General features: G+C 39.1%; 2 protein-coding genes across 4 annotated transcripts in view; both read left to right on the top strand.

The window, feature by feature from the left end:
- The first annotated feature begins 404 nt into the window (after nucleotides 1-404).
- Nucleotides 405-8,888, top strand: klhl26 (kelch-like family member 26). 3 transcript variants are annotated; one of them, XM_024279031.2, is made up of 4 exons: nucleotides 405-971; nucleotides 2,274-2,326; nucleotides 4,753-4,935; nucleotides 6,161-8,888. In XM_024279031.2, the coding sequence occupies exons 3-4, from the start codon at nucleotides 4,754-4,756 to the stop codon at nucleotides 7,740-7,742; spliced, it is 1,764 nt and encodes a 587-aa protein (XP_024134799.1). In that variant the 5' UTR covers nucleotides 405-971; nucleotides 2,274-2,326; nucleotide 4,753; the 3' UTR covers nucleotides 7,743-8,888. The 3 variants fall into 3 exon arrangements, with proteins under 3 accessions (XP_024134799.1, XP_024134798.1, XP_024134800.1); XM_024279030.2 differs by lacking the exon at nucleotides 2,274-2,326; XM_024279032.2 differs by lacking the exons at nucleotides 2,274-2,326; nucleotides 4,753-4,935 and having other exon boundaries at nucleotides 406-971.
- Nucleotides 8,889-10,907: 2,019 nt separating this feature from the next.
- crtc1b (CREB regulated transcription coactivator 1b) overlaps nucleotides 10,908-26,895 on the top strand; it is a gene marked incomplete in the record, with an annotated part of 17,054 nt that continues 1,066 nt past the window's right edge. Inside the window, 14 exon segments of the mRNA XM_024279200.2 lie at nucleotides 10,908-11,102; nucleotides 14,224-14,340; nucleotides 14,838-14,963; nucleotides 15,229-15,290; nucleotides 15,542-15,636; nucleotides 16,065-16,150; nucleotides 16,222-16,265; nucleotides 17,282-17,505; nucleotides 18,848-18,999; nucleotides 19,103-19,333; nucleotides 19,729-19,815; nucleotides 21,553-21,639; nucleotides 21,708-21,882; nucleotides 22,828-26,868. Coding sequence (XP_024134968.1) covers nucleotides 10,977-11,102; nucleotides 14,224-14,340; nucleotides 14,838-14,963; nucleotides 15,229-15,290; nucleotides 15,542-15,636; nucleotides 16,065-16,150; nucleotides 16,222-16,265; nucleotides 17,282-17,505; nucleotides 18,848-18,999; nucleotides 19,103-19,333; nucleotides 19,729-19,815; nucleotides 21,553-21,639; nucleotides 21,708-21,882; nucleotides 22,828-23,039 — 1,824 coding nt within the window.

Genomic DNA, 26,895 nt, shown 5'->3' with positions numbered 1-26,895 from the left:
CTTGTAAGGTTTTAATGCAATGTCTGTAACTTCATATAATTACAAAAACAGAAATGCATGTTTTAAAAATGTGCTGGAGGAAAAGGACCTTTTCACTTCTTATTGCTGTTTTTGCAAAGCTAACAAATCAGGAGTGTTTTGAAGTTACTAAAACGGATGAAGAAAAGAAAAGATAGGCAAAGAAAAAAATGTACATAAGAAATAACCAAAAGGGAGTGAGAGGAAGTAAAAGTGATGTAAATTCTCACTTTAGTGCCCTCACCCTGTTACCTCCCTAAGGAGTACACATTCAGTTTCAGATACCCATACAACTACTATAGATAAAAAATACACACATGGAAACATCCAAATCACATTGCTGTGTTTAGACATTAATTGGTTTCTATTTCAATCTGATTCCCTAACACAGCTAAGTGTATCCCCACACAATTCAAATTTATAACCATAAATATTTACATACATTACAGTGTATGCATGTTTTGTTTATGTACATGTCTGTCAATAATTAAATTTCTAAAAATATATATATATATTGTTTTATTTGTAACCTGTTACCTGTTAGGGTGACTATTTAAACAGCATATCCCTTGTATTATTGTTTTTTTTTTCTTTTTTTAAATAATTATTAAGGTTTTACTTGCCGGATTGTTTCATCCTTAACTCGTGATTGGTGATTCTGGCGCCTCCCGGTGGTCATTCGGTGGAAGTACAGGTACAGCTCGCTCCACAGACGGCAGTTGGACGGGTTACCGCTGCCATTAACCGCAGGACTTCACCGACAGACAGACGGTCACCTTCGTGTCTAATATGAGGCGCTTCCGGGAGGGTTAAAACCATCATGAACGGGCTATTACTCCCGCTGACATCCTGTTAATTTCCCGTTTTCTAAAAAAATGCCCAATGATCGCTGGCCCGCGTTAGAAGATGGCGGAGTCGGACGGCGAATTTGTTCCGAAACATTCGCAGAGCGGGTGAGTTGAGCCGGGCTGACTGAATGGACTGAGCGGTGTTTGTGTTTGACGGTACGTTCCCACGGTGTGTGTACCGTGGGGAAGCTCCTCGTTGGGGATAGAATGTAGGAAACACCGAGGCGTTGGTCGGGCCTCCAGCTGCAGGTGAATGTCTATACGTCATCGTGAAAACACAAAGATGTCAAAACTTTGAACTTCCTGTTCGCACTAATGACAGAAATATTTTTTACTGCAGGTTTTCTTCTCTGTTATTTGTAAAATGTCAGCTTTTCAAATAATACATTTGTGTTTCTTTGAATCTTGGTTAAAAATGGCAGCTAAAAGAAGGTGAGATGAATTATTTAGCTTCTTGACATCGATAAACATAATGGATGTCATTTCAAAATCTAGTTACTTTGCGTTTAAATTGAAGTGAAATTCAAACTTCAAATGTAATATGAGCAAACACTCACTGTCAGAAAGTGTTTATGGCAGGCAGCAGTAAAGCTTTCATGCAGTAAAGATATACTGAAGTGAGAATACATTATGAAACTATTTTTGCAGCCACTCCATGTAGGTCGCAAATACTTTATATTCATGCAAATATGACAAATAAAGTTTTAGGCATTGAAGGCCTACTCCAATAAAATTGTGTTATTAATATGTTCCTGTGTAATTTTTCTCTTGATGGAGGAAAAAATTCAAAGAAAAATAAGATAAAATTGCATTTCTGAGTACTTATTTTCTTGTTGCACTGGTAATGTTAGGTTGAGGTTACGAGCCACTGTAAGCTAGGAGGAGAGTATTAAGAAAGGGATGATGGGAAATGAGTGCAGGCTTACTCCGCCCCAACAGTTTCACCAACAACTCAGAGATGAACACTGATGAACTCCTGCCACTATGCAGAAACTATGTCCTAAAAATATATAGATTAATTTTGACCAAAAACAGTATAATGTGCATTGCATAGGTTTTAGATATGTAAATATTTTAAAATTTTTACTTTTTGTGTGTAATGTCTTGCTTTTGGTTTTCTTTAAATTGACATGAGTTGGAAAGTCTTAAACGAATAAAGTTTGATTTGATAATCATGAGAACACTTTCAAAATAGATTAAGAGATGATCAGAGTGGGACTTTAAACTCACATTTACATCTCTTTTCCTGCTGTTGTACACGTTGAGTATGCAGTCTTTGTTTTCATTCATTTACATCCTAATTTTCTGAAAAGTACCATTAACTGGTTGGAATTTTCTGCTTCCCGTACTGTTTATTCTTGTATGTACTGGTGAAGTCTTGCCCTCTGTCCGTTGTCTATTCAGAAGGTCTGCGGTTAGATGGAAGCTGATAGACTCATCTCTGACATCTGGAGTTAGCGGTGAGCCTTTCAGCCCTAAGTACCCACGAACTTTCTATTTGAGTGCAGGAACCACTGACAGAAGCATGCACGCCAGTTGGTGGGAAGCGGCACTTATATGCATACATTTTATCAGATGTCAACCCTGAAAAGCTTCTGTGTCAAAATCTTAACCACCAAAGGCCTCGTTTTGGCTGCTAAAGGTCACTGTATTACCCAGCATTCATTACTCACTGAAGATGGTCTTTAATAGTTTGAGAGATTTTTATTTTTTATTTTTAGAATTGATTCATGTGGTGAATGCTCAAGCTTTGTGGGAAAGTAAGACTGATGGGAAGGAATTCATTTTTTCAAACTGATTTGAATGTTTAGTCCCACTTTGATCATCTTTTGATCTATTGTAAAAGCCTTCACAGTGGTCTTTTAATTATGATTATGCCGTTTTTAGCCCAAATCAGAAAACCTGTTTGTATTCTAGAACATAGTTTCTGCAGGGTGACAGGAGTTCATTAGAAATTGGCCTCTAAGTTTTTGGCGGGACCGCTGGCACAAAGAAACCCATTCCCTGTTGTTCAGAGCTCTCTGTTTACACGCTCTCCTGCTAGCTTACAGCCTCTCACAACAACCCCACTCTAAACCTGCATTCACACCGAACACGATTTGCGTGGCAGAGCCTGCCAGTTTGAACTTTAAGTCAATGATACAGATGCGATCTGAGGTCCTGAGGTGCAATTTGCATGACAGCGGAAGCACGGCAGCAGAATGATTTAAGCGGCAGGGCACAAATTGAGCCGTGCGGCAATAGTTCAAATATTAGACTTTTGGTAAGGTCAATGCGTCGCATCTACCAATCAAAAACTCAGGCATGTGACTTTTTCAGTGACTTGATAAGTGGGTAGAATATACATCCAATCATGCTAGTGTTTTTGTCCTGAACTTCCATCCATTTTCCTAATCCTCCTGGGCCATGGGGTTCCTGGAGCACATCCTTGTTACTGTTGAGTAAAGGCAGGATACACCCTGGAGAGGTCACCAGTCTGTAGCACCGGTGTTTGCACTCTCTGTTTGCTGGCCAGCTGCCCCACTCTGTACATCTTGCTTGCCACACGGGCAGACAGAGAACCGGTGATAGATGGAGAGGAAGGCAAAGAAACACAGCAGAGGGAGCTGTCATACAGACGCAGCTCTCAGAGCGGGAGTGAAGCTCCCTGAACCGGGAGAATCATTGAATTATATCATGAACCTAAACGTATAGACTTGTATACCGATGTTTTTCTAGATGTCTTCACAATAAATAAACCTGATCTCTCAACATCATCCGTGTCCTCTATACATAGTACATGAGATTTACACAGCTCCATGTAGCGAACAGGCTAAAAACATTTGACTGTAGCTCCTCCCACAAACGACTATGGCATTAAACTCAGGAATACATTATTGGACGGGTAACAAGGGACGCAAATTTGACCCGTGAATCGCGTTCGGTGTGAATGCAGCTTAACATTACCAGCGAGCAATATCGGCACTATCCAGCCGTACAGTTTTGAGTCAGATGCTAGCTCTGTGCAGATCTATTTATCTGCAAGTGGTTCCATCAGACTGGAGCATAGCAGGGAGCTTGTTCTGTATTCCAATGCTCTTTTTCAAACTATATTTTTCCGTCTACTCTTACAATTTAAACAAATACTCAGAAAGGTGATTTTTAAACTTAGTTTTATTTTAATATGTGCTCTATAATCAGAAAAATGTCACAAGGATATGTTAAAAACACCAAAAACATAATTTTCATTGGAGTCGTTCTCAAAAGGGTATTTGTAGATTTAATACGTAAAATCTTTAATTTCTCATATGTTCAACCAGAAACTGCTTTGATTTTGATTTTTAGTGTAAACAAAAACAAATCTTAACGTAAAACTCTACAAAGACAGTCAATTTTTGAACAATTTGGTTATTTTTTTACTGTATTTTTGACCATATTAATATTTTTCATATTATTTAGAGGACAAATATTTTGATAACTTTACATTTTTAAGGGCAACAAAAAACTTTGCACAGAAAATCTTTGTATTTTTATTTAGTTATTTAATTTTTCTTAGATTTCGGCCTGTGGATCAAATTCCGTTTTCTATAAAGGGTTTGATTGTGTGAGTATACAGACATGTTCTTTCTACAGAAAAGGCATTGTAAACTATGAAAGGATTTTGCTCCATCTGATTGAAAATATTACATTACATTTCCATCAGTGCACTATCAGCCCTCCATATCCGCACATTACTGCTGCCTTCACCACATTTCATCAAAAGATAACAGTTTCTACACACAACTAAACACCTGATTAAGTTCAATAGTTCAAGTAAAGGTCAGTGTGAATTGTATGTGTTTAAAAAAAAGGAGGGTAAATTATGTCCTGACTCACTGATGGTAATGAGGCCCTTTTCTCTTTGCAGTATGGCTAACAAGAATAGCACGCTGCGCTGCTCCTTCTCCGCTCCCAGCCACAGCGCCACGCTCCTCCAGGGCTTGTCGGTTTTGCGAGCTCAGGGTCAACTTCTGGACGTTGTGTTGGCTGTAAACGAAGAGCATTTCCAGGTCCATAAAGCTGTGCTTGCCGCCTGTAGTGATTACTTCAGGTCAGTCTGAAGCAGGAGACCTAACGCTCCCTGTTTGTTCTACACTCTGGCATAGGAGGACTTCTATTCAAAGAGTTCAGATTAACGACATTTCTAAAATACACTTTTATGATGTTCCGAATGCACCTTCTCTTATGACTTTTTCCTACCCCCCATTTAACCCTCCAAATTAAGAGATTCAGAAAAATAGGGGCTATGTCTGAATTCCCATCATACTCCCTGTTCACTTTTCAGCTTATCCCATTCGGGGTTGCCACAGCGAAACAGCACCAACTGCTTTGCATCAGTGATCTGGCAGAGAGTTTTTTTTTTTACGCCAAATGCCCTTCCTGATGCAACCCTGTATTTGAAAAGCATATTTTTTGTGAGTTTTTTCCTACCCGGAAGTAAAACGACTCGACTCCTGAAGCTCCGCCTACCGCTGCATGTGGTTGCTGCTCATCTCATGATGTTATCCCAGAGTGTTTCTTTCTTCGTTTCTCCCAAGAAAATAAACAGTATCCAAATTTCTTCAAATACCATATATCTGCCTTTAGTAGCCCTGGCCATCGCTACACTGCTTCACCACACAAATACACTTGGCTTCTGCACGACTGCACGACAGGGGGGAGGAGTGGGGTGTCTCTGTTTGAACTACAATTTACTAAAGACAGGACATAATTGGAAGATAGACGGTATTCTGCATCTAAAATGAAAGTTTTTTGCTGATCACCACTAGTTCAGTGGAGAAATTGAGTGTTGGTGTTTAACTGGGGACGGTGCTGGCAGAGCCGACTCTTCCTGGAGGGAGCGGTTCGCATCGTGCTGACATCACCAACCGCTTGGGTGTGGGAGGGGCTGCTGCGGACAGTGCAGGTTTTTAGAGGATTACTCTTAAATGCATGAACGGATCAAAATACCACTTTGGGGTTCTTTATAGAGTGGAATGAACAGTATAATACACTTAAAACCTCAAAAAGTAGAATTTTCATGGTAGGGCCCCTTTAACTTTTATTTTACCAGGAAGTCCCTTGAGATTTTATTTTTGCGCCAAAACCAAATCTGTGACCGTGAAAGGGAAACTGCGTTTTAGGGAGGAAACAGTGTTTTGCTCCTAATGATGATGATCCTGAAGAAAACTTGCTTTTCAAACATACAACTTCTAAATTTTTGCTTTAGATGAAGTTAAAATGTAAATGAATAAAGGTGTTTCATTTGCGTTTCCTTGTGTGCTTTTGTGTTTCAGAGCTATGTTTACTGGAGGCATGAGGGAGTCGACCCAAGATACCATTGAGCTGAAGGGCTTGTCTGCTCGGGGGCTCAAGCATATCATCGACTTTGCCTACAGCTCTGAAGTCACCTTAGACCTGGAATGCATTCAGGATGTCCTCGGGGCAGCTGTGTTCCTCCAGATGGTTCCAGTCGTCGAGCTCTGTGAAGAATTCCTCAAATCAGCCATGAGCGTGGAGACCTGCCTTCACATCGGACAGATGGCCACCACGTTCAGCTTGTCTTCCCTCAAAGAGTCGGTGGATGCCTTTACCTTCCGCCACTTCCTGCAGATTGCAGAGGAGGAGGACTTCCTGCACATTCCCCTGGAGCGGCTCATCTTCTTCCTTCAGAGCAACAAACTGAAGAACTGTCGTGAAATTGATCTCTTCCGTGCTGCTGTCAGGTGGCTCCAGTACGACAAGTCCCGCCGGGCGCTTGCCAGTAGCGTGCTCTGCCATGTGCGCTTCCCACTCATGCGTTCCTCAGAGTTGGTGGATAGCGTTCAGACGGTGGACATCATGGTGGAGGACGTGCTCTGTCGCCAGTATCTTCTTGAGGCCTTCAATTACCAGATCCTTCCTTTCCGACAGCATGAAATGCAGTCTGTCCGAACGCTCATCCGCTCGGACGTTATGTCTCTTATTACCTTTGGTGGAACTCCATACACTGACAACGATCGCACTGTGAGCACTAAAGTGTATTATCTTCCAGACTCTGCTTCCCGACAGTTCAAAGAGCTGACAGAGCTGGAGACGGGGTGCAGCCATGCGTGTGTCGCCGTTCTCGATAACTTTGTGTATATAGTCGGAGGGCAGCAGTTGCAGTACCGGAGTGGGGAGGGAGCCGTCGACAGCTGCTTTCGCTATGACCCACACCTGAATCAGTGGCTCCGTATCCAGTCCCTGCAGGAGGCTCGCATTCAGTTTCAGCTGAGCGTGCTGCAGGGAAAGCTGTACACCACGGGTGGCCGCAATCGATCCGGCAGCCTGTCATCCGTAGAGTGCTACTGCCCCAAAAAGAACGAGTGGTCCTTCGTCGAGCCGTTGAAGCGCAGAATATGGGGTCACGCCGGCACCGCTTTCGGAGAACGGCTTTACGTGTCGGGTGGTTACGGCGTCTCTGTAGACGATAAAAAAACACTCCACTGCTACGATCCGGGATCGGACCAGTGGAACTTCCGAGCCCCCATGAACGAACCTAGAGTGCTGCACGCTATGGTCAGCACCCGCGATCGTGTGTACGCTCTGGGCGGTCGCATGGACCACGTGGACCGTTGCTTTGACGTGCTGGCGGTTGAGTATTACATTCCAGACAACGACCAGTGGACCACGGTCACGCCGATGCGAGCGGGTCAGTCGGAGGCAGGCTGCTGCCTACTGGATGGAAAAATCTACATCATAGGAGGATACAACTGGCACTTGAATAACGTCACGAGCATCGTCCAGGTGTACAACACACAAACAGACGAATGGGAAAGAGATTTGCACTTTCCAGAATCCTTTGCCGGAATCGCTTGCACGCCGTTAAAACTCCCACAGAACGACACGCAAAGTTAAGAGTGTGGTCTTAAACAATGAAGGTTTTACTCTACATTTTGTCGGCGAACGCTGATTTAGATCAAACCAGGCTCGTCTGTTTGTGTTTCTCTATTTAAGATTTGAAAAAGTAGCATTATTTGAACCGTGTGAACAGGTTACCTCTCAACACCACTTTCTGTATTTGAACTCTTTTGGTTTTATGATGTTTAGCAGGTGATCAATGTGCTCATATACTCATATGGAATAACCTCTAACAAGTGGACATTTTAGAATAACTTCTAGTTTGAATGCTATGAATCCAGTCATGCACATTTATTTCTTTGGGGAAATTACTTCAGCAAACATTACCAAGTCAAAGCACTTTCCTGAAACACAAACCAGTTATTAGTGACTTAAAACAAAAGTTTTACTTGAAGGGCTTGAGTTACTAATTGCACACATTTGTATTTTTACGTTTTGTCCTAACAAATATTTTAGGGCAGGAACTACTTCCAGACTATTAAGCTTTGGGGCTGTTTGATTGTAAAGTTATTTATTTTGCTCAGATTTTATGAAAAACACTAAGACAGCTTGAAATCTTCCTACTTGTTGTAGTTTTTTTCCCTCTAGTTTCCTAATACTTTCAGATCTTGAATTTATGAAGACATTACAGTTTAGGAAGGCTTTGTTTTTACATTTTTGGTGTTTATTTTTTTTAAACTTATGGATCTGTTTCCAGAGCTTCAAACTTCCAGAAACACTGCCCTCTAGTAGACAAAGCATAGCGCTTATGGCAGCTACTTTCTGAGTTATTTTTTATGGGAGTATGTATTTGTTCACACTTTAATGACCAAACTGCTCCTGATCTTTTACTAAAGTTAGCTTTACAACTTAAAAACTTCTAATAATTTGTAATCTCTTGTCATTTTTGTTCATGATTTTGCTGCACTTTTCCACGTTGTAACCAATGATTACTATACTAACGTTTGTTTGAGAGAAATGACACATATAAGATTTTCTTGAAAACTGTCCCGTCTGCCTTAGTATGTGTTGTTTAACTTGTAACAATGAAAGCACATTATATTTATGAAGTGCAATACACCAAAAACTACCACGGTTTGAGGAGAATGTACATGTTTGTGTGGCTCTCTGTTATCCTTTATTAAAAGTGTTATATTTTAACTCTACCTTTGTTTTTATTTTGGTGTAACTTAATTACTTATAGAAGCATTTTATATATTTAATGCAAACTTTTCAGTCCAAAACTTTCATATAGTAAAAAGTTCTGCATAGTGCTGGAACTTATGTAGATATTCGAACTCAAATCAGTTGAGGTCTTTTGGGTGTTTTTTTTATTTTTTTTTTACGTAAATTATTTTTTTAATGATTTTTTTATCTGTTTAATTCCTAAATCCACCGTTTTGTTAAGAAATTACACTAAATAGCATACAAGTATTTATAGTAAGCTTACTTCAAATTCCTGATACATTATTACTTTTTTTAACTCATATATTTAGCAGTTTTATTTCCTTTTGCATAAGTTTCTGTGCCTCATATGTTTCCAAAAAGTAGGATTACAAGTGCAGGCAAATTTTGGGGGATTTAGGTAGCAATCTTTAGTAATACAACTTTTTTGCTGTTGTTTTTCACTTAGCTACATTTTGTTTGAATCCACTGCATTTTTAGGGCAAATGTAGCAGAAATGGCTGATTACTTTTTCTGACCAGCATTCATTTCAAAGCTCATCCCCAGCTTTCTGGTGATATGTTACACCTTGAGAATGTCCAAACTTTAAAATCAAGTTTCTTTAGTAAAGCAGTCACCTGTTTTAGTTGCTTTTTACAGTTGAAAATCAACTAACAAGTTTTTGTTATCGTCATCAAAGGAAATCTGATCACTTCATCTATGTACAGTTTGTTTTTCAAAGTAAATCAAGTATTTATTAAAGTGTCTTGGGTTATGGTGTGTTGCCCTTTTTATTAAAAATGGAATATGTAAATTACTGAAATTTATTTCAGTCCTGCTGTTTAATTTGGATTTGATGTGATGACAACATCTTTATTTACATTTTACAGCAAATTTATATTGCCAAAATTCATTTATTTTTCTAATTTTATCCAAATATCCCCTTTCCAACTAAACAGCAGAAAGGAATCTGGGATTTTAAAAAGCAACAACTATACTCCGATTTCTTAAATAGAAACATGAATAGAGAACTCATTGAAGGACTGAGCTGAGGCACTCTGTAATCTTGCAGTTCTAGGACCCACTTCTGAGTTAAACTGCAAGATTGAAAGGCCCAGTTTAAAAAAACACCGCAATTGTTTTTCTTTCCTGGAAATCTCAGTAAAAGTCACCCTATCCGTACAGCTGCTGCCGTCCTTCTTGTGCTGGTCCTCTAGGAATATTCTGGCTCAGAGAATTCCGAGGTTTAACAGTAATGGGTTTGAAGCGACAGGAAGCCATGGAAAAAGTCTTATGAAAACTACAATAGAATAGAATAGAACAGAATGAGTAGATTTTTTTGTCATTGTCACAGGTACAATGAATTTTAAAGTTCTGGTCCATCCAACACTCTTACCTTAAACAAACCATATTAAAAACTTATAACTAAAAATAATAAATAATTAATAAAACATACATTTAAAGTGTCTGGTGACAAAAAAAACAATGAAAATTAATATGATGTGAAATAAAAGTGCATTTGTTATTAAGAAAAGTCTAGGATACCCAACTGATATGTGTAAAAATTGTTAAACTCTGAAAAAATAATGATAAATTTGTCTAATAGAAGAGGTCCAGGTTTAATGTTTCATAAATATGTTAATTGCAGTAGAATAAAGTTTTTTCCTGAAGATTTGAAGATTTATTTATAATTTAAAAAAATGACTTCACAATAAAGGATAAAAGGCTTAATATTTTTAAAGACAAAAAACGCACCATCGAATAATAACCTGAAATCGTGCACCTCTTGAAAACTTTTTGTAATGTTTTTTTATTATTTTTTGATACATTTTTAATATAATTTTAAATTTACATTATAATTAAATTAAATGATTTTTTTTACTTTTATTTTGAAGTTTGCTTTCCCCCCCTATTTTTTCGGGGGAAATTGGGGGTAATTATGTAATAAAAAAAAATAAAAAATAAAAAAAAACATAAAGACTATCTTCAACCTTGAGTTAATAGACACGTCGTCCGTACGTAATGACGACACCAGGGGGCTCTGGTGCGGAGGGGAGCGTAACATTCCATTGAGAAGAAGAGGGAAAAATGGCGTCCTCGAATAATCCTCGCAAATTTAGCGAAAAAATCGCTTTGCATAATCAGAAACAGGCGGAGGAGACGGCCGCGTTTGAAGAAGTGATGAAGGACCTGAACATCACCAGAGCCGCGCGGGTAAGACCCCCACGCCCCGGACGAACACAGAGGGTTTTGCAGGGCTGTGTGGCAGCAAGCGAACACTGCGGAGATGAATCTGGTTCTGTGTACATTTCTGAAGTTCTCCCGAACGCATCCGCGTATCATCACCATGTTTGTTTTCTGCGCCTGTTAAAAACATGCAGCTAGAGGGATTCCCGTCAAGACTCCCGACAGCTTTTTATTAGCTCAGCTAGCTCTCTGCTAGAGATGTGAATTATGTGCACCTGCTTCTTCCTCGCCCGTGGCTGGGTTTTTTTTCTTTCAGCAGACGTTGCTCACAATTTGTTTGCTAACACACGGATAAATCACCGCATGATAGCACGCGGGGGGAGTTAGCTACAAGAAACCAAAATAGAGCAGCGCTGACTGGGATGGTGGAGATACGATAGCTTAGCGAGCCAATCAGATGATGATCTGGCTCCCGCAGGTAACTGCACAGCTAACTTCACCTTAATTAACAATTTAAATGACATTGTTTTAATTTTTTAAATCTTTATTAACTAGTAATAACACATTTATTAACGCATGCCAGTTGTAAACATTAGGCCATAATGCATATTAGGCAGGTAAAATGTGATATTTATTTATTTGCACTTTACGTGTGTAAAATGGGCAAAAATGTAGGATTAATCAGCTATTAAAGGAAATTAACAGTCAGAAAAAATGAAAAACTAGATTTAGAAAAAAAATTGGAACAAAATATGAGGAATATTAAGGGAATACACACATTTTTTTGTCATTAACAGACTGTAATCATGCCCATGTCCTTGAAGGAGTTCATTATTATTCATTTTTTAAATAACAGGTTCACCCTGTTGTTACAGAACATTTACAGAAAAGTTGGGACCACATAACATGTTGGGAAAAGGCCATTTTCTACTTTACAATGTTTATATTAATATTTAACTGAAAACCTTTAAAGTCCCACCCCAATCATCTTTTGATCGTTGTAAAACGTATTTCCAGTGGCTTTTGTTCATTAGGATTATGTTCTGTTTTTTAGGATATAATTTCTGCAGAGCGACAGTATCTTATTAGAAATTCACCTAAGAGTTGTGGCGCAGAGTAAGCCTGCCCTCGCTTCCCATCATCCATCTGTTTACATTCTCTCCCACTAGCTTACAACCCCTCACAAATCTAAGCTAACATTACCGGTGCAACAAAAATTGTGAGCAATATCTGAGCCATCCAGCCGTACTTTTTGAGCCAGGTGCCATATCAGACGAGGAAAACAAATATGTCTGCATCGGATTGGAGTGGAGCAGGGAGCTTGCGGCTTGCCGTAGAAACTTCTTTATTACAGCTACAAGCTTTTTTACAATTTGAACAAAAAGTACTTGTTTTATACATGTACTCCATCATATTACAAACACGACTTTCGTTTGAGTGGGTCCTAAAACCTTAATTAACACTAAATCAGAGGGCTCTCAGGTGTGCTTCAGGTGTGAAGCTGATCTAGATTGCATTAGCTCTGAACAGTGGAGTAGCAAAAGAAGGCTGCCTCTTCATCCCTAAATAAAGATATGAGGCTTGGGGCATTGTAGGAAACTTTGAGGAGTTCTAGCATGAACAGCTGCAGCCCTTTTTTATTGTCAAGTGCAAATTGCCTCACCACTTGTAGCCCTATTCCCCCAAGATAAATATGAGAGGCACCAGCTTGTTAACATGTAACCTCATGTTTGTTTTTTGGGTACTATTTATAAAAATATAAAAATAAACAAATGGCAATATAAAGGGAACTAATTAAAAAGTATGTTTTCTTAATAATCTGTTTCTAAATCTGTCAGTTGTGAGACTGAAATTGAAGAACTTTTGTGTTGACCTACATGTCTAATAATCATGCATCTTGCTGTTGTTGTTGTTTTTAAGTGTTTCATGTTTGAAGTTTTGTGGTCAAGCCATTGAACTAGTTCTTTAACCAAAATTAAACCACAGGGGGACTAAATATAACACATCAGGCTCTGTTATTTTTGTTTTATTTATTTATTTTTTTAAACATAAATAGAAATTGCTCATGTTGTCAGAAGTAGGTCTTCCTTCCAGGTATAAGGAAGGAAGACCTACTTAGGTTTCAGCAGCTGCTGCCGCTGATTAATCCCAGCTCACTTGTGGGATTGTATGATTTTTTTTATTAATTGTTTTGGATAATTACACAATTTTCCAAAGCTCTTAACCTTTTCTACAATCTGCTGCAACTTTAACTCACCTGATTGCTGTTAAGATGGAAGTAGACATTACTTCATATTCACACAAGATGTGTGTAAATCATGGAAAAAAGGATTAATAAAAATATATATTTGTAGTTATTGGAGCCTTGCACTCCTCCTTTCATCTTTTGCCCCCTTTTTTTCTTTTTCATTCCACCGTTTCTCAGCCAGCTTATGACAAAATACACATTATGCATATAGTGCCAGGAAATATTTGGGCTAATTGTTGGTCTGCTTGCTGGAAATGACGCATAACACTGCGTCAGCTTAGACCTCAGCCGAACTGTATTTACTACAGAGGGAAAACAAATAAACACCTTATTTGAAATATTTTGCCTCGTTTTATTACGTTGTCATTCATACTCATATCCACGACATTATCTGATTATGTTATTGCCAATTTGTGTTGGTCAGGAAAGTGAAAAAAAATGTTTTTTTGTGATACATTTATGTGTTATAGCCACGTTTTTACATGACATAATTTGGCTTTCATACTTGTTTCTTTCATTCATGTTTATGTTGTCTGCATTTTGATAATCAGTGAAAAAGCATATTTTCCTGTTTGATCTATTGACTGAATAAACCCTTTATGTTCAATATTTGAAAAGCATGAACCATTACTGACAATTTAATAGGAAGAAATTTACCAATAACTTATTTATGAAGAGTTTGTTTGCATGGACGATTCTTAAATTAGTCTGAGCAAACTATGTACTGTTTAATTGGAAAAAAAAATAAAAATAAATGAATTTTTTAATCGATTGTGTAGTCCTAATCTTGGATACTTCACAGTAGAATTGCATGTATCATTCATTTTCTTTTTACGTTCTGATTTCTTTTATCCGGATTAATCATTCACTCATGCTTTCATGCAATTTTACTTTGCACAGTTGCAGTTACAGAAGACCCAGTATTTGCAACTAGGGCAGAATCGTGGACAGTACTATGGAGGCTCACTGCCCAATGTCAATCAGATTGGAAATGGCAACATTGACCTGCCTTTTCAGGTGAGCCCATAGCCTCTCCTGGCTGGTAATTTGATATATATTTTTTGCTTTGTTTCATTCTTAATAAACCCGTGTACCCTTGTCAGCGGTTGGGGAATAATGGAAACAAACAGGTTTTCTAACATATTGGTGAAACGTGTTTCATTTCAGTCACAGTGTGAAGAGTTTCAGACAGAAAATCAGCAGTAAAAGCTGCACATTTCCGGTTTTCTCATGTTTTATTGATTAAAGAAAGTTTATTTTCTTTTGCCTTTTTTCCCAGCATTGTAAATTTGGTTCCTAAATTTTAAAATAACCCCATTGCTTGCCATGGCTTCTCATCTTTAAGTACATTTGCGAGCTCAGGGATCATTATTTGTTGGGCTCCTGGCTTGGCTCGTTTAAAAAAAAATATAGATATACGCATTTTTTTTTTTTAAGCAATTATTATAAAACAGAGTTTTGCTCTTAAAGTAACCTGTTTTTCTGGCCTCATTCACATGGTGTGCTTCCTCTAGAACTCGGTACTGGATACCAGTCGTACAACCAGGCACCACGGGTTGGTGGACCGTGTTTATCGTGACCGGAACCGCATCACATCCCCTCACCGCCGCCCACTTTTAGTTGACAAACATGGCCGCCAAATATCCTTTAACGAGTGCTGTAATCCAGATTGTTTCACTTTAGTGTTCTAGTTTTTGTTTTGCTTCAAAATAAAATACTTTATGTTGTTTTTTGTGCTCAGTTATCTGCACAGATGTTATTTGCCAATTTGCTACGTTTTTGAAAAAGTTTATTGACATTTCTTTCTGCATCATAATTTATTTAAACAGTGAGTGCCTGAAAATATTTACCTAAAATTCAAGATTGTTTTGTCTAATTGGTACTATTGACCTTAACTAGAGTCACATTGACAGCTGTCCCTACAGCTCAGTTTATCTCTCCCCACCACCAGACACAAGCTGGAGAAGGTAAGAACCCCCTTTTCTGCTAGAAAATCAACATAAAATAGAGAAAAGCTATTCTCAAAAAAATGAAACATAAAAATGTGTTTTAAGTTGCTGTTGACTCTAAAAAGTACAGCCTTAAACAACTACAGAGATGAGAACAAATTCAGTTCAATCAAAACCAAAAAATATCTGTTTATGCGTGTTGTATCAGCAGATCAACGCTGGGATTTGGTTGTAGTTTTGTTGACGTTCTGTCATTCTAACACATGCAGGACAAATTCAGACTCTGCCTTGCACCAGAGCGCCATGAATCCAAAGCCCCAGGAGTCGTTTTCCGGGGGGTCACAGGAGCTGCAGCCTAAACGAGGTGAAGGAGCATCCGGTTACAGACACAGCTGCTTTGCTTTATTAATGTGCTAATAAAAGCATCAAAACTCCACTGACATCAGATGTAGACTCTGTGAAATAATTGAAAAGAAAATGGAAATTGATCTCCAGAGAGTTTTGGGGAAGTGACTCAGATTTGTGCAGAGATTTTTTTCAATTAAGCTGATCCAAAGTGCTCTGGACAGCTTGATCAGTAAACAGACTTTTTTTTATGTTTGAAGCTCCTGCAGAATGAAACAAAAATGGCTGGCATCCATTCAGCTTGTCCAGTGGTCACCTTGCTATTTTTAGAACAAAGATTTGAGTTCATTGCTGCAGTGCGTTTTGCCCAAATGGCATCAACGATGAAAGATTCCTTTTAACAAAAAAATCTGAAAGAAAGGAACTGTGTGTTGTTTCCATGATCAGTGCTGCTGCTAACTGTTCCTGGAACGGAGAATTCCGAGTCGGATGCAGACAGGGATGCGCAGGAACAGTTGTGGGATGACAAGAAGGTATTTATGGGGGCAGAAAGGGGTCACGGTTTTGTGGAAAGAATTCCAGCTGATGTTCTTTTTCTTCTTAGGATGACGGATCGAAGCCAAACACATGTGACGTCCCAGGAATTAAGTGAGTTAAACTGTTCAGTTGAATCTTTTAAGGTAACACAATCAACAATTGAACAAATTGACATTAAAGACTTCCTTGAATATTAGCTGCTTACAAGAATTAACCAAAAAAAATACCGGTAGTTTTTTTTTTGGTCTACATCTGATTGGATGAAGATATGCAGCAATCGTTTCATGAAACTTTTAAGTTGAACTGATGGACAGACATCATCATCCAATCAGCGATGTCCCACAGTATTTACCTTTTCAGATTTCTGTAAGAAAAATATTTAAGAACCCAAAAGCAATTTGCAGAAATCAAAATGAAATGTTAAAAAGCAAAACACAGGAAGAAACCGTTTGATTTCTACCTTAGACTAAACTTTCAGATTTTAATAATTTTCTCCGGAATAAACGTAAAGTGTAATTTATTTCAAAAAGCTATTCATTGTGTGCTCTATAAGTTAACCTGCATTCTACCTTCAGTCCATATGTATGTAGAAAAACGGTGAGGTAAGAAACGTTAAAGCTTCCTATCATACCGGTTTAAATATGATTTATTACAGCTAAATAACTATATTATCCCATTGCTGCAACACATTTGTATTATCTTAGTTATTCCATCTTAATGGAATTTAATTTGTTTGTAATGTACATATATATAATGATATGTATGTATAGATCTTTGTTTTTTACTATTTTATCATGTTGAAGCAAATAAAAGCCTAAACTTTTTCTTTATTTACAATCTTTAGTGAAATATTATTCAGTGAGTAATTTGATTCCTTTTTTTTAGTTTTGTTAAACTCTAGCTTATACAACATTTTCAAATTTGGGCCTTTTGTAATTTTTTTGAGCAATAAACTTTTTTTAAAGGTAATTTGATGGTAATTTGTTATATGGTTTTATGGTTTCTGTTAAAACTTGTTTTCATGTTTTTTCTCATTTCAGAGACATGGAGAGTGTTTCCTCTCTTGATTTTAGTTCAAAGCAATCCTCATGAATGTTGTTTGACTGATTACTTTGTATCTTTTCCAGCATATTTCCATCACCAGACCAGGAGCTAAACCCATCTGTGCTCCCTGCTGCACACAACACCGGCGGTTCCCTGCCCGACTTGACCAACATTCAGTTCCCTCCTCCTCTGTCGACTCCTCTGGACCCGGATGACACCGTATCCTTCCCCTCCCTCAGCTCGGCTAACAGCACAGGCAGCCTGACCACCAACCTGACCCACTTGGGGATCAGTGCTGGCAGCCACGGTGAGAACCCCTGCTGCTTTTTTTATGTTTTCTAAAACCAAGAGAGAAAAATACAAAAAAAAGTTGCAAGGATTAGTACTGCTAAAGCAATATTTCTTAGTTATGATGATGTTTAGAGATCAGATGTATTTATTTTAAAGAGTTATACAAAAACAGTGGTAATCACGTCGCCATGTTTGGGTTCATGAGATCATTCAGAGACTCTCCCGGTACGGTGAGCTTCACTCCCACCGCTGAATGGCGGCTGCTTTCTCTTAGGTGTAAACAACTATAATCAGTTTTCCAGAATAACCATTCTTGCTCTGGAAACTTCACAAATTTTATCTCCATATTTATCAATGCTGGCGACCCGTCCAGGGCGTACCCCGCCCTCGCCCAACAGTAGCTGGGTCAGGCTTCAGCAACTCGAAAGGGAGACAGCGGGTTAAGAAAGTGGATGGATGGAAGTTTAGGAGGAGAACGGTCAGATCAATCCTCCATATTGGATTGTATTCCACCTTCTGATTGAATCACTGAACAAGTCACATGCCCAAAGCTGAGTCCCTGATTGGTTGATGTAATGTGGCGACCTCACCAAAGTTCATATTTTTAACTCTGCAAGTTGCGCTGCTGCCAAATTGGTGCACCACTCCTGATGCTCAAGTCGCACTGCACGACTTCAGATTGTGTCTGTACATTGACTCAACATTGAAACATCTCTGGGCGCGAATCACAATAGGTGTGAACATAGCTTTAATAATGGGTTTTTTCCTCAAAGCTTGAAGCTGTTTCATTCACTACAGATCAAATGATTTGGACCCCATTTTGACTGGTAGTGTATTTTAAAAAAAAATGTTTTTCTCTTCTCAAGGAGACGAATATTGTGGCCAAACACCATCAGTCCTTCAAGCCCACTAATATTGAACTTTATAGCAATAATACTTTCCTTTAGAAGACAAAAGCCTCAGGGCTGTGGCATTAACATTAAAAATTACCATTTTTCATAGTTAAGTTGCGCTTTCTTTTTTTTTTTCCCCCCGTAAGACATTTGATGCTGATGCTGTGCCTTTGTGGTTCTATCACTCATAGCTTGAACATCTTTATAGAAACACAAACATTAAAAATTTTTCATTCTAAATGAGAAATTTGTTTATATTAAACTTTTTTCCCTGCACATAAACTCTTTGTTTATTGAATTGTAATTATTTATTTATATTTTTTACTATTTTTATTAATTACTATTTGTAGCTGAAGATCGATGCACTCAGCTCTTATTTTGTTCCTTAAGCTCCTCAGCTCCCACGTCTTTTGGATTGACAGACGATTCACGACTCACGTCTTTGTTTCTTCCTTTTTGATGCAGGGATCTCCACCCCCTCCCAGCCCACCATGACAGTTTCTGCACAACGCCGGCAGCCACCCGTGATGCCACTCACCCTGACCTCTGACCTCCATCTTCAACAGTCCTCGCAGCAGCTCTCGCCCACCCTCTCCTCACCTGTAAACATCACACAGGTGGGGCTCGTTTCTAAACAGCCAGTCTAATAATAGCTTTGATTTCTTGAATAAAATGGAGTTATAAGCCGGTTTCCTTTGGGTCTTCTCGCTGTATCTACAGGCGGTACCAACAGAGTCGTTAACCCTGGAACAGCAGCTTGCCCAGTACCCCCTCCTCAACCAGCTGACCGCTCAGGCCCAGGCTCAGCTCCTCAACGAAATCCAGAAGCAGCAGGGCATCCCGCAGGGCATCCAGCTCATCACCCTGCCAACCCTCGTTTCCTCTGGTTCAGCCACTGCAAGCAGCCCGTCTCCGGACAGCCAGACCACCGCCAGCATCACAGTCAGCTCGGTGAGAGACAAGAAACTCTGAAAAAAACGGCTTTCAGAACCAAAAATATGTTTTTTTAAAATGAAAAACATACAAAAATCCTCATAAAAATGGGTCCTCAAAGGTAGAAACCTTAAATCCTTTAACTATATTATGTTTGCTTTTTTATTTAAGTTAGTTTTTGAACAAATATGTAAAAGTTGAAATGTATTGATTAAGGTCATTAATGGTTTATTGCCGTGATTCTGGATTAGTCAGTTCAAAGTTGCACAGAAACGAATTGGCCATCCAGCTTTGTCTGAAGCTGATTGGTAACATTTCCGTCCCTTTTCGATATTCATTCTCAGCTGATTCTTCAGGATTTGTGTGTGACAGCTCTGAGGCTTAGTGCCAGCTAACCCTCTTCCCTCCAACAGTACCGCAATCAGACTGGCTCACCAGCCACTCAGTCTCCAACCTCCCCAGTCTCCAATCAAGGCTTCTCCCCTGGAGGCTCGCCTCAAGTAAGAGCCCACCCACCAACCTAGCTGGTGTCTGGGGAGGGGCTTCACTCCCGGGGGAAGGCTAACTGTAGCTAGTTAGGATGCTTTCCATTCTCCATACCAGCAGTCAGCCTGTCACGCTGTCAGAAGCCGCATAACCCATTCCTCCATCTCCTCTGTCACCGTCAGAAGATCAGTGTTGCATCTGTGTGTTCTTCCAGATGCATGCTGATCCTCACCTGCTTTTACAGTACCAACACTGAAAGATGCTCAGTCATTCCTGACTTTTTATTGATTATCTGTTATGTTATGATTGATTTGGAGGCTACTGATAGACTCACTCCATTGTTAGTGTTCAACTACGCTTTTATCAATGCAACAAAGAATTAAGTCAAATTCCAGCATGTTTACATTTTTTTTGTCATTTCTTCAGTCATTTATCAACATTCAGCTTATTGACATTTTTCGTTTCAATCTTTCTTTGCTACACTAAGACCTTAATGATGTCATAGCAAAAATCTGTATCAACAACCGACTTTAATTATTAGAGTAAAAGTAAAGTTGGAGACACTTGGGGCCTGAATTACTAAGATCTTTAATAGAAAGCAAAAAAATTGTGTCTGTGCACAAACTGACTTCTGTTTGTGTAAGATTTTCAGGTCATCAATAAAAAGCGAATGTAAACAGCTGTATTTAGAAGACATTTTAGTGTCTGCTGAAGAGCAAGCAACCTCGAAATGAAATTTGACCCCAATGGAAATGAAGAAATTTGTGAAAGAAACAAATATAAATATTGCCAAGCAAAGAAATCCAAAGGTCACCTAAAGGGCTTTAATATGTGAGATTATTTGCAAAACAGTAAATGCATGAAGCAGAATGAGAAGAACAGCAAATGAATGAAGGAAAAAAATGCTTCTAATAAAACTGATAAATAACACAGGCGGGGCTGACCATTATTGAGCCATAGGGGGAAACTCACAGACGTATTAAAGGTGGCTAGGGATGGTTCTATATTGGCTTGAAGATACAAAATTGCAAAATTAGATACGGCTCCGAAATGTGTGCCTCTATCAAACGATAAGACAAGCAGAAAAGATGCTTTTGTCTTTGTTCCCTTTCGTGGCGATTACTCTTCCAGGCAGCAGTGACAGCGAGGGCCTCATGTGCGAAAAGTTGTGCCAGTTAGCACCTGCCTTTCAGGTGTGCTAAATATAGACACTAAAACAGCCTCTTTCACATTTGATAAACCACAATGTGCGCGCTCCATTTGATCTTTTTGCTTCTACTCCTCAAATGCACAAAATGGACTGCACATATTAGGTTTCCTGTTTTACAGACACAACTCTGTGTGTCTCACTGGTAAATGAATTGAAGGGCAGTAAGTAGTAAGTCAGGTCCAAAGTGTTTTTGATTCCTCAGCAGAGCTGCTGTAGTCCATACTTTTGTTTCCGCATCAACTCACACTCATCTACACATTAGAGTCAATTTTTTTCCCCTTTTAATATTATTAACATCAGTAGTAGTGCTTCCGATAAGTTAATTTAGACTCTAACACGCCCATTTTTTCCATCCCTCCGTCCTCCTTATGAGAACTTTGTGCTTTTTCTCATTGCTCAGTCTGATTTTGCTTTGCGGCTGAAATGTCTGCTTCTGGACCTTAGTAACCACCCCCCCCACTACCACCTCACCTGATAATAATTCTGTTTGTTTCCGCGACGGCCCACTTTAAAGCACTTGTTCATAATTGTGTTGCTCCAGCACATTCCTGTGGTGGGCAGTATTTTCGGAGACTCCTTTTATGATCAGCAGCTGGCGTCGAGGCAGACCAACGCTCTTTCTCACCAGGTGACGCAACTCGTACAGCGTGCTCCGCTCCGACTGTGCGCTCCGTCTCACGGGTCTTTGCTTTATAGTTGGAGCAGTTCAACATGATCGAGAGTCCCATCAGTTCGTCCAGCCTCTTCAACCAGTGCTCCACGCTCAACTACACTCAAGCTGCAATGATGGGCCTCACCGGGAGCACCCTTCAAGACTCGCAGCAGCTTGGCTACAGTAGCCATGGCAACATCCCCAACATAATCCTAACAGGTAGCCACTTTATCACACCTTTGCTGAATCTGTTCTCAAATTAAAAAATTGAAAAAGTCAATATATGTAGCTTTGAAAAGGGGTGGAATGACTCATTTTAACAATTTCTGTAAGATTGATACAATTCATTGATCCGATTCACTGACCACGAGTCGATCCAGGACATCTTTAGCCAAAAATTCAACCTCAGAGATAAAAAAAATACCTGTTACGGAACAATGCGGGGGAAGTTTTCCACATTCCTAGGATTTTTTTGCAAGTTAATCAAGTGTAAATGAAATGTGTGCACAAACAAGTACACAAGAATTATTGTCAAATCAATTCACATTTTAGTTTCATTAATGTGATCCCACTGTTGTTTTCACATAATAATAATAATAATACAAACAGAACATTATTAGAACATGGTACCTCACTAGTGTTTCCACGCATTAGACCGTAATGATGGCTTGATAATTTTTGTCCGCTGTGATGGTCGCTTTTAGGTTATAGCAAAATGTCTCAATCCATATGGTGTTTTCCAATATCGATCATAAATTATTTTATTTAAAAATGAATTTATAATGGTATAAGTTGGTTCAACTATCAACATGCCTTATGCTATGGTCACATATCCCAAATTGCCACTGCGGGGCAAGTTTTTCAGCAAACTCGGCAAAGACATTTTTTTTTTTTAATAGTTTTCCTAACTTTTTACTAATTTTACAACTTTTTGAAGATTTATATCCTGATTAAATGCTTAGAAATTGTTGTAGTTCTATTTTTTGAAAAGTTGTGGTTTTAACTGAGATGTGTTAATGATACTTTCTAGATGTAAATTAATAAGAAGTTTCTTTTGGAAAATTTATGGAATTTGGTAGCTGTTAAGGTAAAATAACATTTTGAGCTCATACATGTTTGGGATCCTCAACGATCCAAACTTGTGTCATATGTGACATTTCTCAGTCACAGGAGAGTCTCCTCCAAGCCTCTCCAAAGAGCTCACCAACTCTCTGGCGGGCGTCGGCGACGTCAGCTTCGACGCAGACTCCCAGTTCCCTCTGGACGAGCTGAAGATCGACCCCCTCACCCTGGACGGACTGCACATGCTCAATGATCCAGACATGGTACTCACCGACCCCGCCACCGAGGACACATTCAGGATGGACAGGCTGTGAGCAAACTGACCGACCGCCGCGTTCTGGATCAAAGAGGAAACCATAGCACTAACTTGTTGATGGGGTGGAACAAAGGGCAGGATGAACCCTCTCTCTCGTTGCATGGCTGTCCAATCTTACCCTCAGCTCTGCGAAGCCCTCTGAAATGTTGCGTAACCTTAAAGGGAAAGAGGAAAAAGATGTCAGTGGCTTACAGAGGAATGACCTTGCCATCGTTTTGAACAAGACTGGTCGCTCAGCGCTTTTGCTAGCCTACTGTGTTTACAGTGTCCCATCACGCCCCACATATATTCCAAAAATGCACATTTGACAGCTTATTTATTTTGTTCATATTCCTTTCATATCCACTATTTATCTTGATTTGCCTGTAGCAGGAAGCTACAAAGACTCTGGGCTAACCCTGTTATTATAATCATTGGTAAAAGAAGAAAAAAAATCCGGTTTTCTTATGATCCCGCATGGAAAACAGTGTTATCCCATCGTTTCATAATTCTATTTCACACTCAAAGCTTTATTTTTTACCAACCAAATGTTATTTTCAACTGGTACTGTATGTTTCATGTATTTATACGTTTTATTTATTTGGTTAAAAGATTTTATATTCCATTTCATGACCTAAATTTAATGCCAAAATGTTGTCTGTAGGCGTTGTGTAGAATTGCACTGATGTGATTTGCGTGTACTTATTACTAACATATTTATATGTGTGCTTAAGCTACTTGGTTAACGAAGGAGTGCAAAACCTCCCCATAGTTGCTGTTTGGTGTTAGATGTTACATTCTCGGACGTCGACATGCTGCAGGCCAACAGTCCAAACATCACAAGTTTTAGCTTAACTTCACATCAAAGAAAGTCGGGCGCTCCAGAAATGACGCTGGAGGTGAGGTTTTTCTCAGAGAATCGTCAGGCCTTTTCTACTTCACTAGAACGCAGGAGCGTCAGAATTCAGTCAGTGAAATTAACCTAGAGAGACTATCCTCCTACCTAGTGAAGGAAGGCTTCAATTTTTAAAGCAGACAACACTAAAACAAGAAAAAAAAATCTTAATCTTTTTTAAGTGGTCACTGTGAAATCACCTGATTTTGCCTTACAGTAACATTCTACTCTTCTACTTTCGTGTCTGACGTGACGATGTATTTTCGTAACTTATTGTAACATTTTCTTGTATTTGAGAGAAAAAACTTTTTGCTCGGTGACGTTTGTGGTTTTGTTGTTTGACAAATCAATGTACTGTATTTTGTAGCGACACACTTTATAGCCAAATTGTTATTTTTTAAAACTCTAAGAGACGGAACGTATGGAAGGGTTTCGGAGAAGGAATGCAATTATGGGGAGGCTTTTTGCTCCTTAAGAACAGGGAATCTCTAACAAAAAGGCATTTCTCCGTATCGATCAGGACAAACCACTCAGAGAAATCTCTTAAGGAGATGCAGATTGTCTTCAGATTATATTAGAAAGTTTATGAAATTAAGAGTATTTTATTGTCTTTGATGAGAAATATAGAAGCTAAAGCTTCTCTTTAAGAATTTAAATGTTTTAAAGATCCGACTGGTTTAACTCAGTCCAACCTGGATTTTGTCACCAACCATCATCTCTAATGACTGTTGCCAAATATATCCAGCTTTTAAACAGAAATTGAACTGTCAGTGCCAATAAATCTGCCGCCGTGTTCTTTTTTTTTTGTCAGAGTTTCCCTGAGAGGCTTGTGCAGGCGTGCGATATCATTTCTGGGTGTATTGTAATGTTCTGTGTGCTCATTTTTACTCACCTAAAGCGCTGATGGGAAGAGATGAATGATGTTGAGTTTACCTCCGCCGTTGGACAGTGCGTTCCAGTTGTTCACCGACTGCTGCAAAAGCTCCATCAGCAGTTTTGTTTGCCTTTAACACATCCGTGATTCCTATGCAAAAGAAATTGTGACAAAAAAAAAACACCCTTAAAGGAAAAATCCAACTCTTTCCACAATCTCAGCTGGATTTATTTTTCTAAAACCGTTTGATAATGGAGGCAATTTTACTGTTAAGACTCATCTTCACAGTTAGGTTTTCACTTTTGTTACTTTTATTGCTGCAAAATCAACAAAAAAAAGCATATTTCTCTAAAATTGATGACAAAACTTTAAGAATCTGAGAGATTTTCTAATAAAACTCAATTAGGTTCTCGACTGCATCAGATTTTCCCACTTTTTCGAATCCACTCTCACAACTCGACCAAGTGTTCTGCTGGCGATATGACAATCAAGTAATTTAGAACAGAAAACACCCACAAAGAAGTATAAATCCAGCTTTGCTTTAACATATATTTACTTTCCTGTTTTACCGAAAAACAGTTTCTTCCATTTTTTTTAACCCAAAGTTGAAGATGTCAGATCTGATTCACTCCATAAAAAACGATCCTTCTCCTGATTCTGAGCTTTTGTAAATGATGGATTTTTCCTTTAAGTCTGAAGTTAATGTCTACAGATTCCATGTTTCCAAAGGTTTACGTCCCTGAAAGTGTTTAGCTTTGTGTTTAGACTTCACCGTTGTGTTGCCAATAATGCCAGCATTTGGAGTTTTCCGGTCATTTCCTTCCTTTTCATCCCGCTAAAGACTGGTCACTCTCACTGACTTTTGTACATATTATAGATGAAACTAAATGCATGATGAAACTGACAGTTCAAACCTCTAAATGCAAGCCTCCTATAGCTCCACAGGTTTGATACGTGTAACATAACTCTAATGGGTAAAGGGAAGTCTAAAGGGATGCATGAATGGGTTTCTTCTGTGCAGTGAACTCCAGTTAAATCTCTCTGTTACCTCCATCTCTGTACAATGCTACTTCACGAATGATAAAAGAATGTAATTTGTGCGACCGCGTTCTGGTTTCGCCTTGTTTTGAGTGTCCCGTCAGTCGTGGGCGGGGCTCTGCTTTTTGTACGGTTGCTTGTTCCGTTCTCTCATTGTAGCATCTCTGCAGAGGTTTTTCTTTTCAAAGAGGCCCTCCCCTCGTCACAGCACAAACCTTTCTCGGAAGGGCCCGTCTTGTAACGGTTGCAGACCGGCATGTGCACTGATTGTTTGCTTCTGCAGTCGACCGCATGACCCGATGGACACACTGATCTGACTCTTATCCCCTGTTATATACAGGTCTTGTACCTTGCTGTGCTGAAGTGGAGTGTGTTTTAGGACCCATACGTTTTATTTTTCCTTCATCTGAGCTGGATGAACTGCACCTGTTTTTGTTTTTTCCTTTAGATTTTTGTGCAATGTTTAGTCCTGTAGATGCTTCGCACTTTATTTGTGACTCCCTGATCAGGGAATGTTCTGCCAGGTGTGAACGCCGACTGTTTCACACCACATATATGCTGAAAGAAAAGAGGAATTCTCTATTTTATTTTGTACATGACACTTTGATTTTCTTGTTTTTTTTTTTGTTTTTTTTTAAAACAAAAATGATTTTAGAGGATGCAACATTAGAAAGGGCTTTTCCCGTGCAGCTTTCGCTTTAGTGTTGGGAAGGAATTTAGGGAGGCAGTTCTATGGTTCCACAATCCCCATTTTTTTATCTTTAAGTAACCAATTTTATGATTTTTTTCATCCCTTTAGGAAACAACAGAACATGTTTTACATTTCTGAAAATCTCTCAATCTGACCTTTTATTGTGAAAAACCGTCACACGATCTCATCATTTCTTTTAGACGCATTTTAAGCTTTTCGAGGGGCGGGGCAGTTCCGGAGCAAATCAAATTTGATCCGATGGAAGTGATCAAAGATCCGGGGTAATTTAGGAAAGCACAGATGTGTTCTTGAAAAAGCTCAGAATGCGTCGCCTAAAACCATAAAACATGAAGAACTCTGTGCGGAAGAGTCACACC

Source organism: Oryzias melastigma, linkage group LG4 (assembly GCF_002922805.2).
Source record: "Oryzias melastigma strain HK-1 linkage group LG4, ASM292280v2, whole genome shotgun sequence".
NCBI classification, from domain to species: Eukaryota; Metazoa; Chordata; class Actinopteri; order Beloniformes; family Adrianichthyidae; genus Oryzias; species Oryzias melastigma.
The sequence above is the reverse complement of the archived record's forward strand: the minus strand, read 5'-3'. Positions and strand labels throughout refer to the sequence as shown.

Coding starts and splice junctions, on each gene's coding strand:
- klhl26 (XM_024279030.2), top strand. CDS start 925: ATGGCGGAGTCGGACGGCGAATTTGTTCCGAAACATTCGCAGAGCGG. Junction 972..4,752: donor CCGAAACATTCGCAGAGCGG/GTGAGTTGAGCC, acceptor TTCTCTTTGCAG/TATGGCTAACAAGAATAGCA. Junction 4,936..6,160: donor GCCTGTAGTGATTACTTCAG/GTCAGTCTGAAG, acceptor TTTGTGTTTCAG/AGCTATGTTTACTGGAGGCA.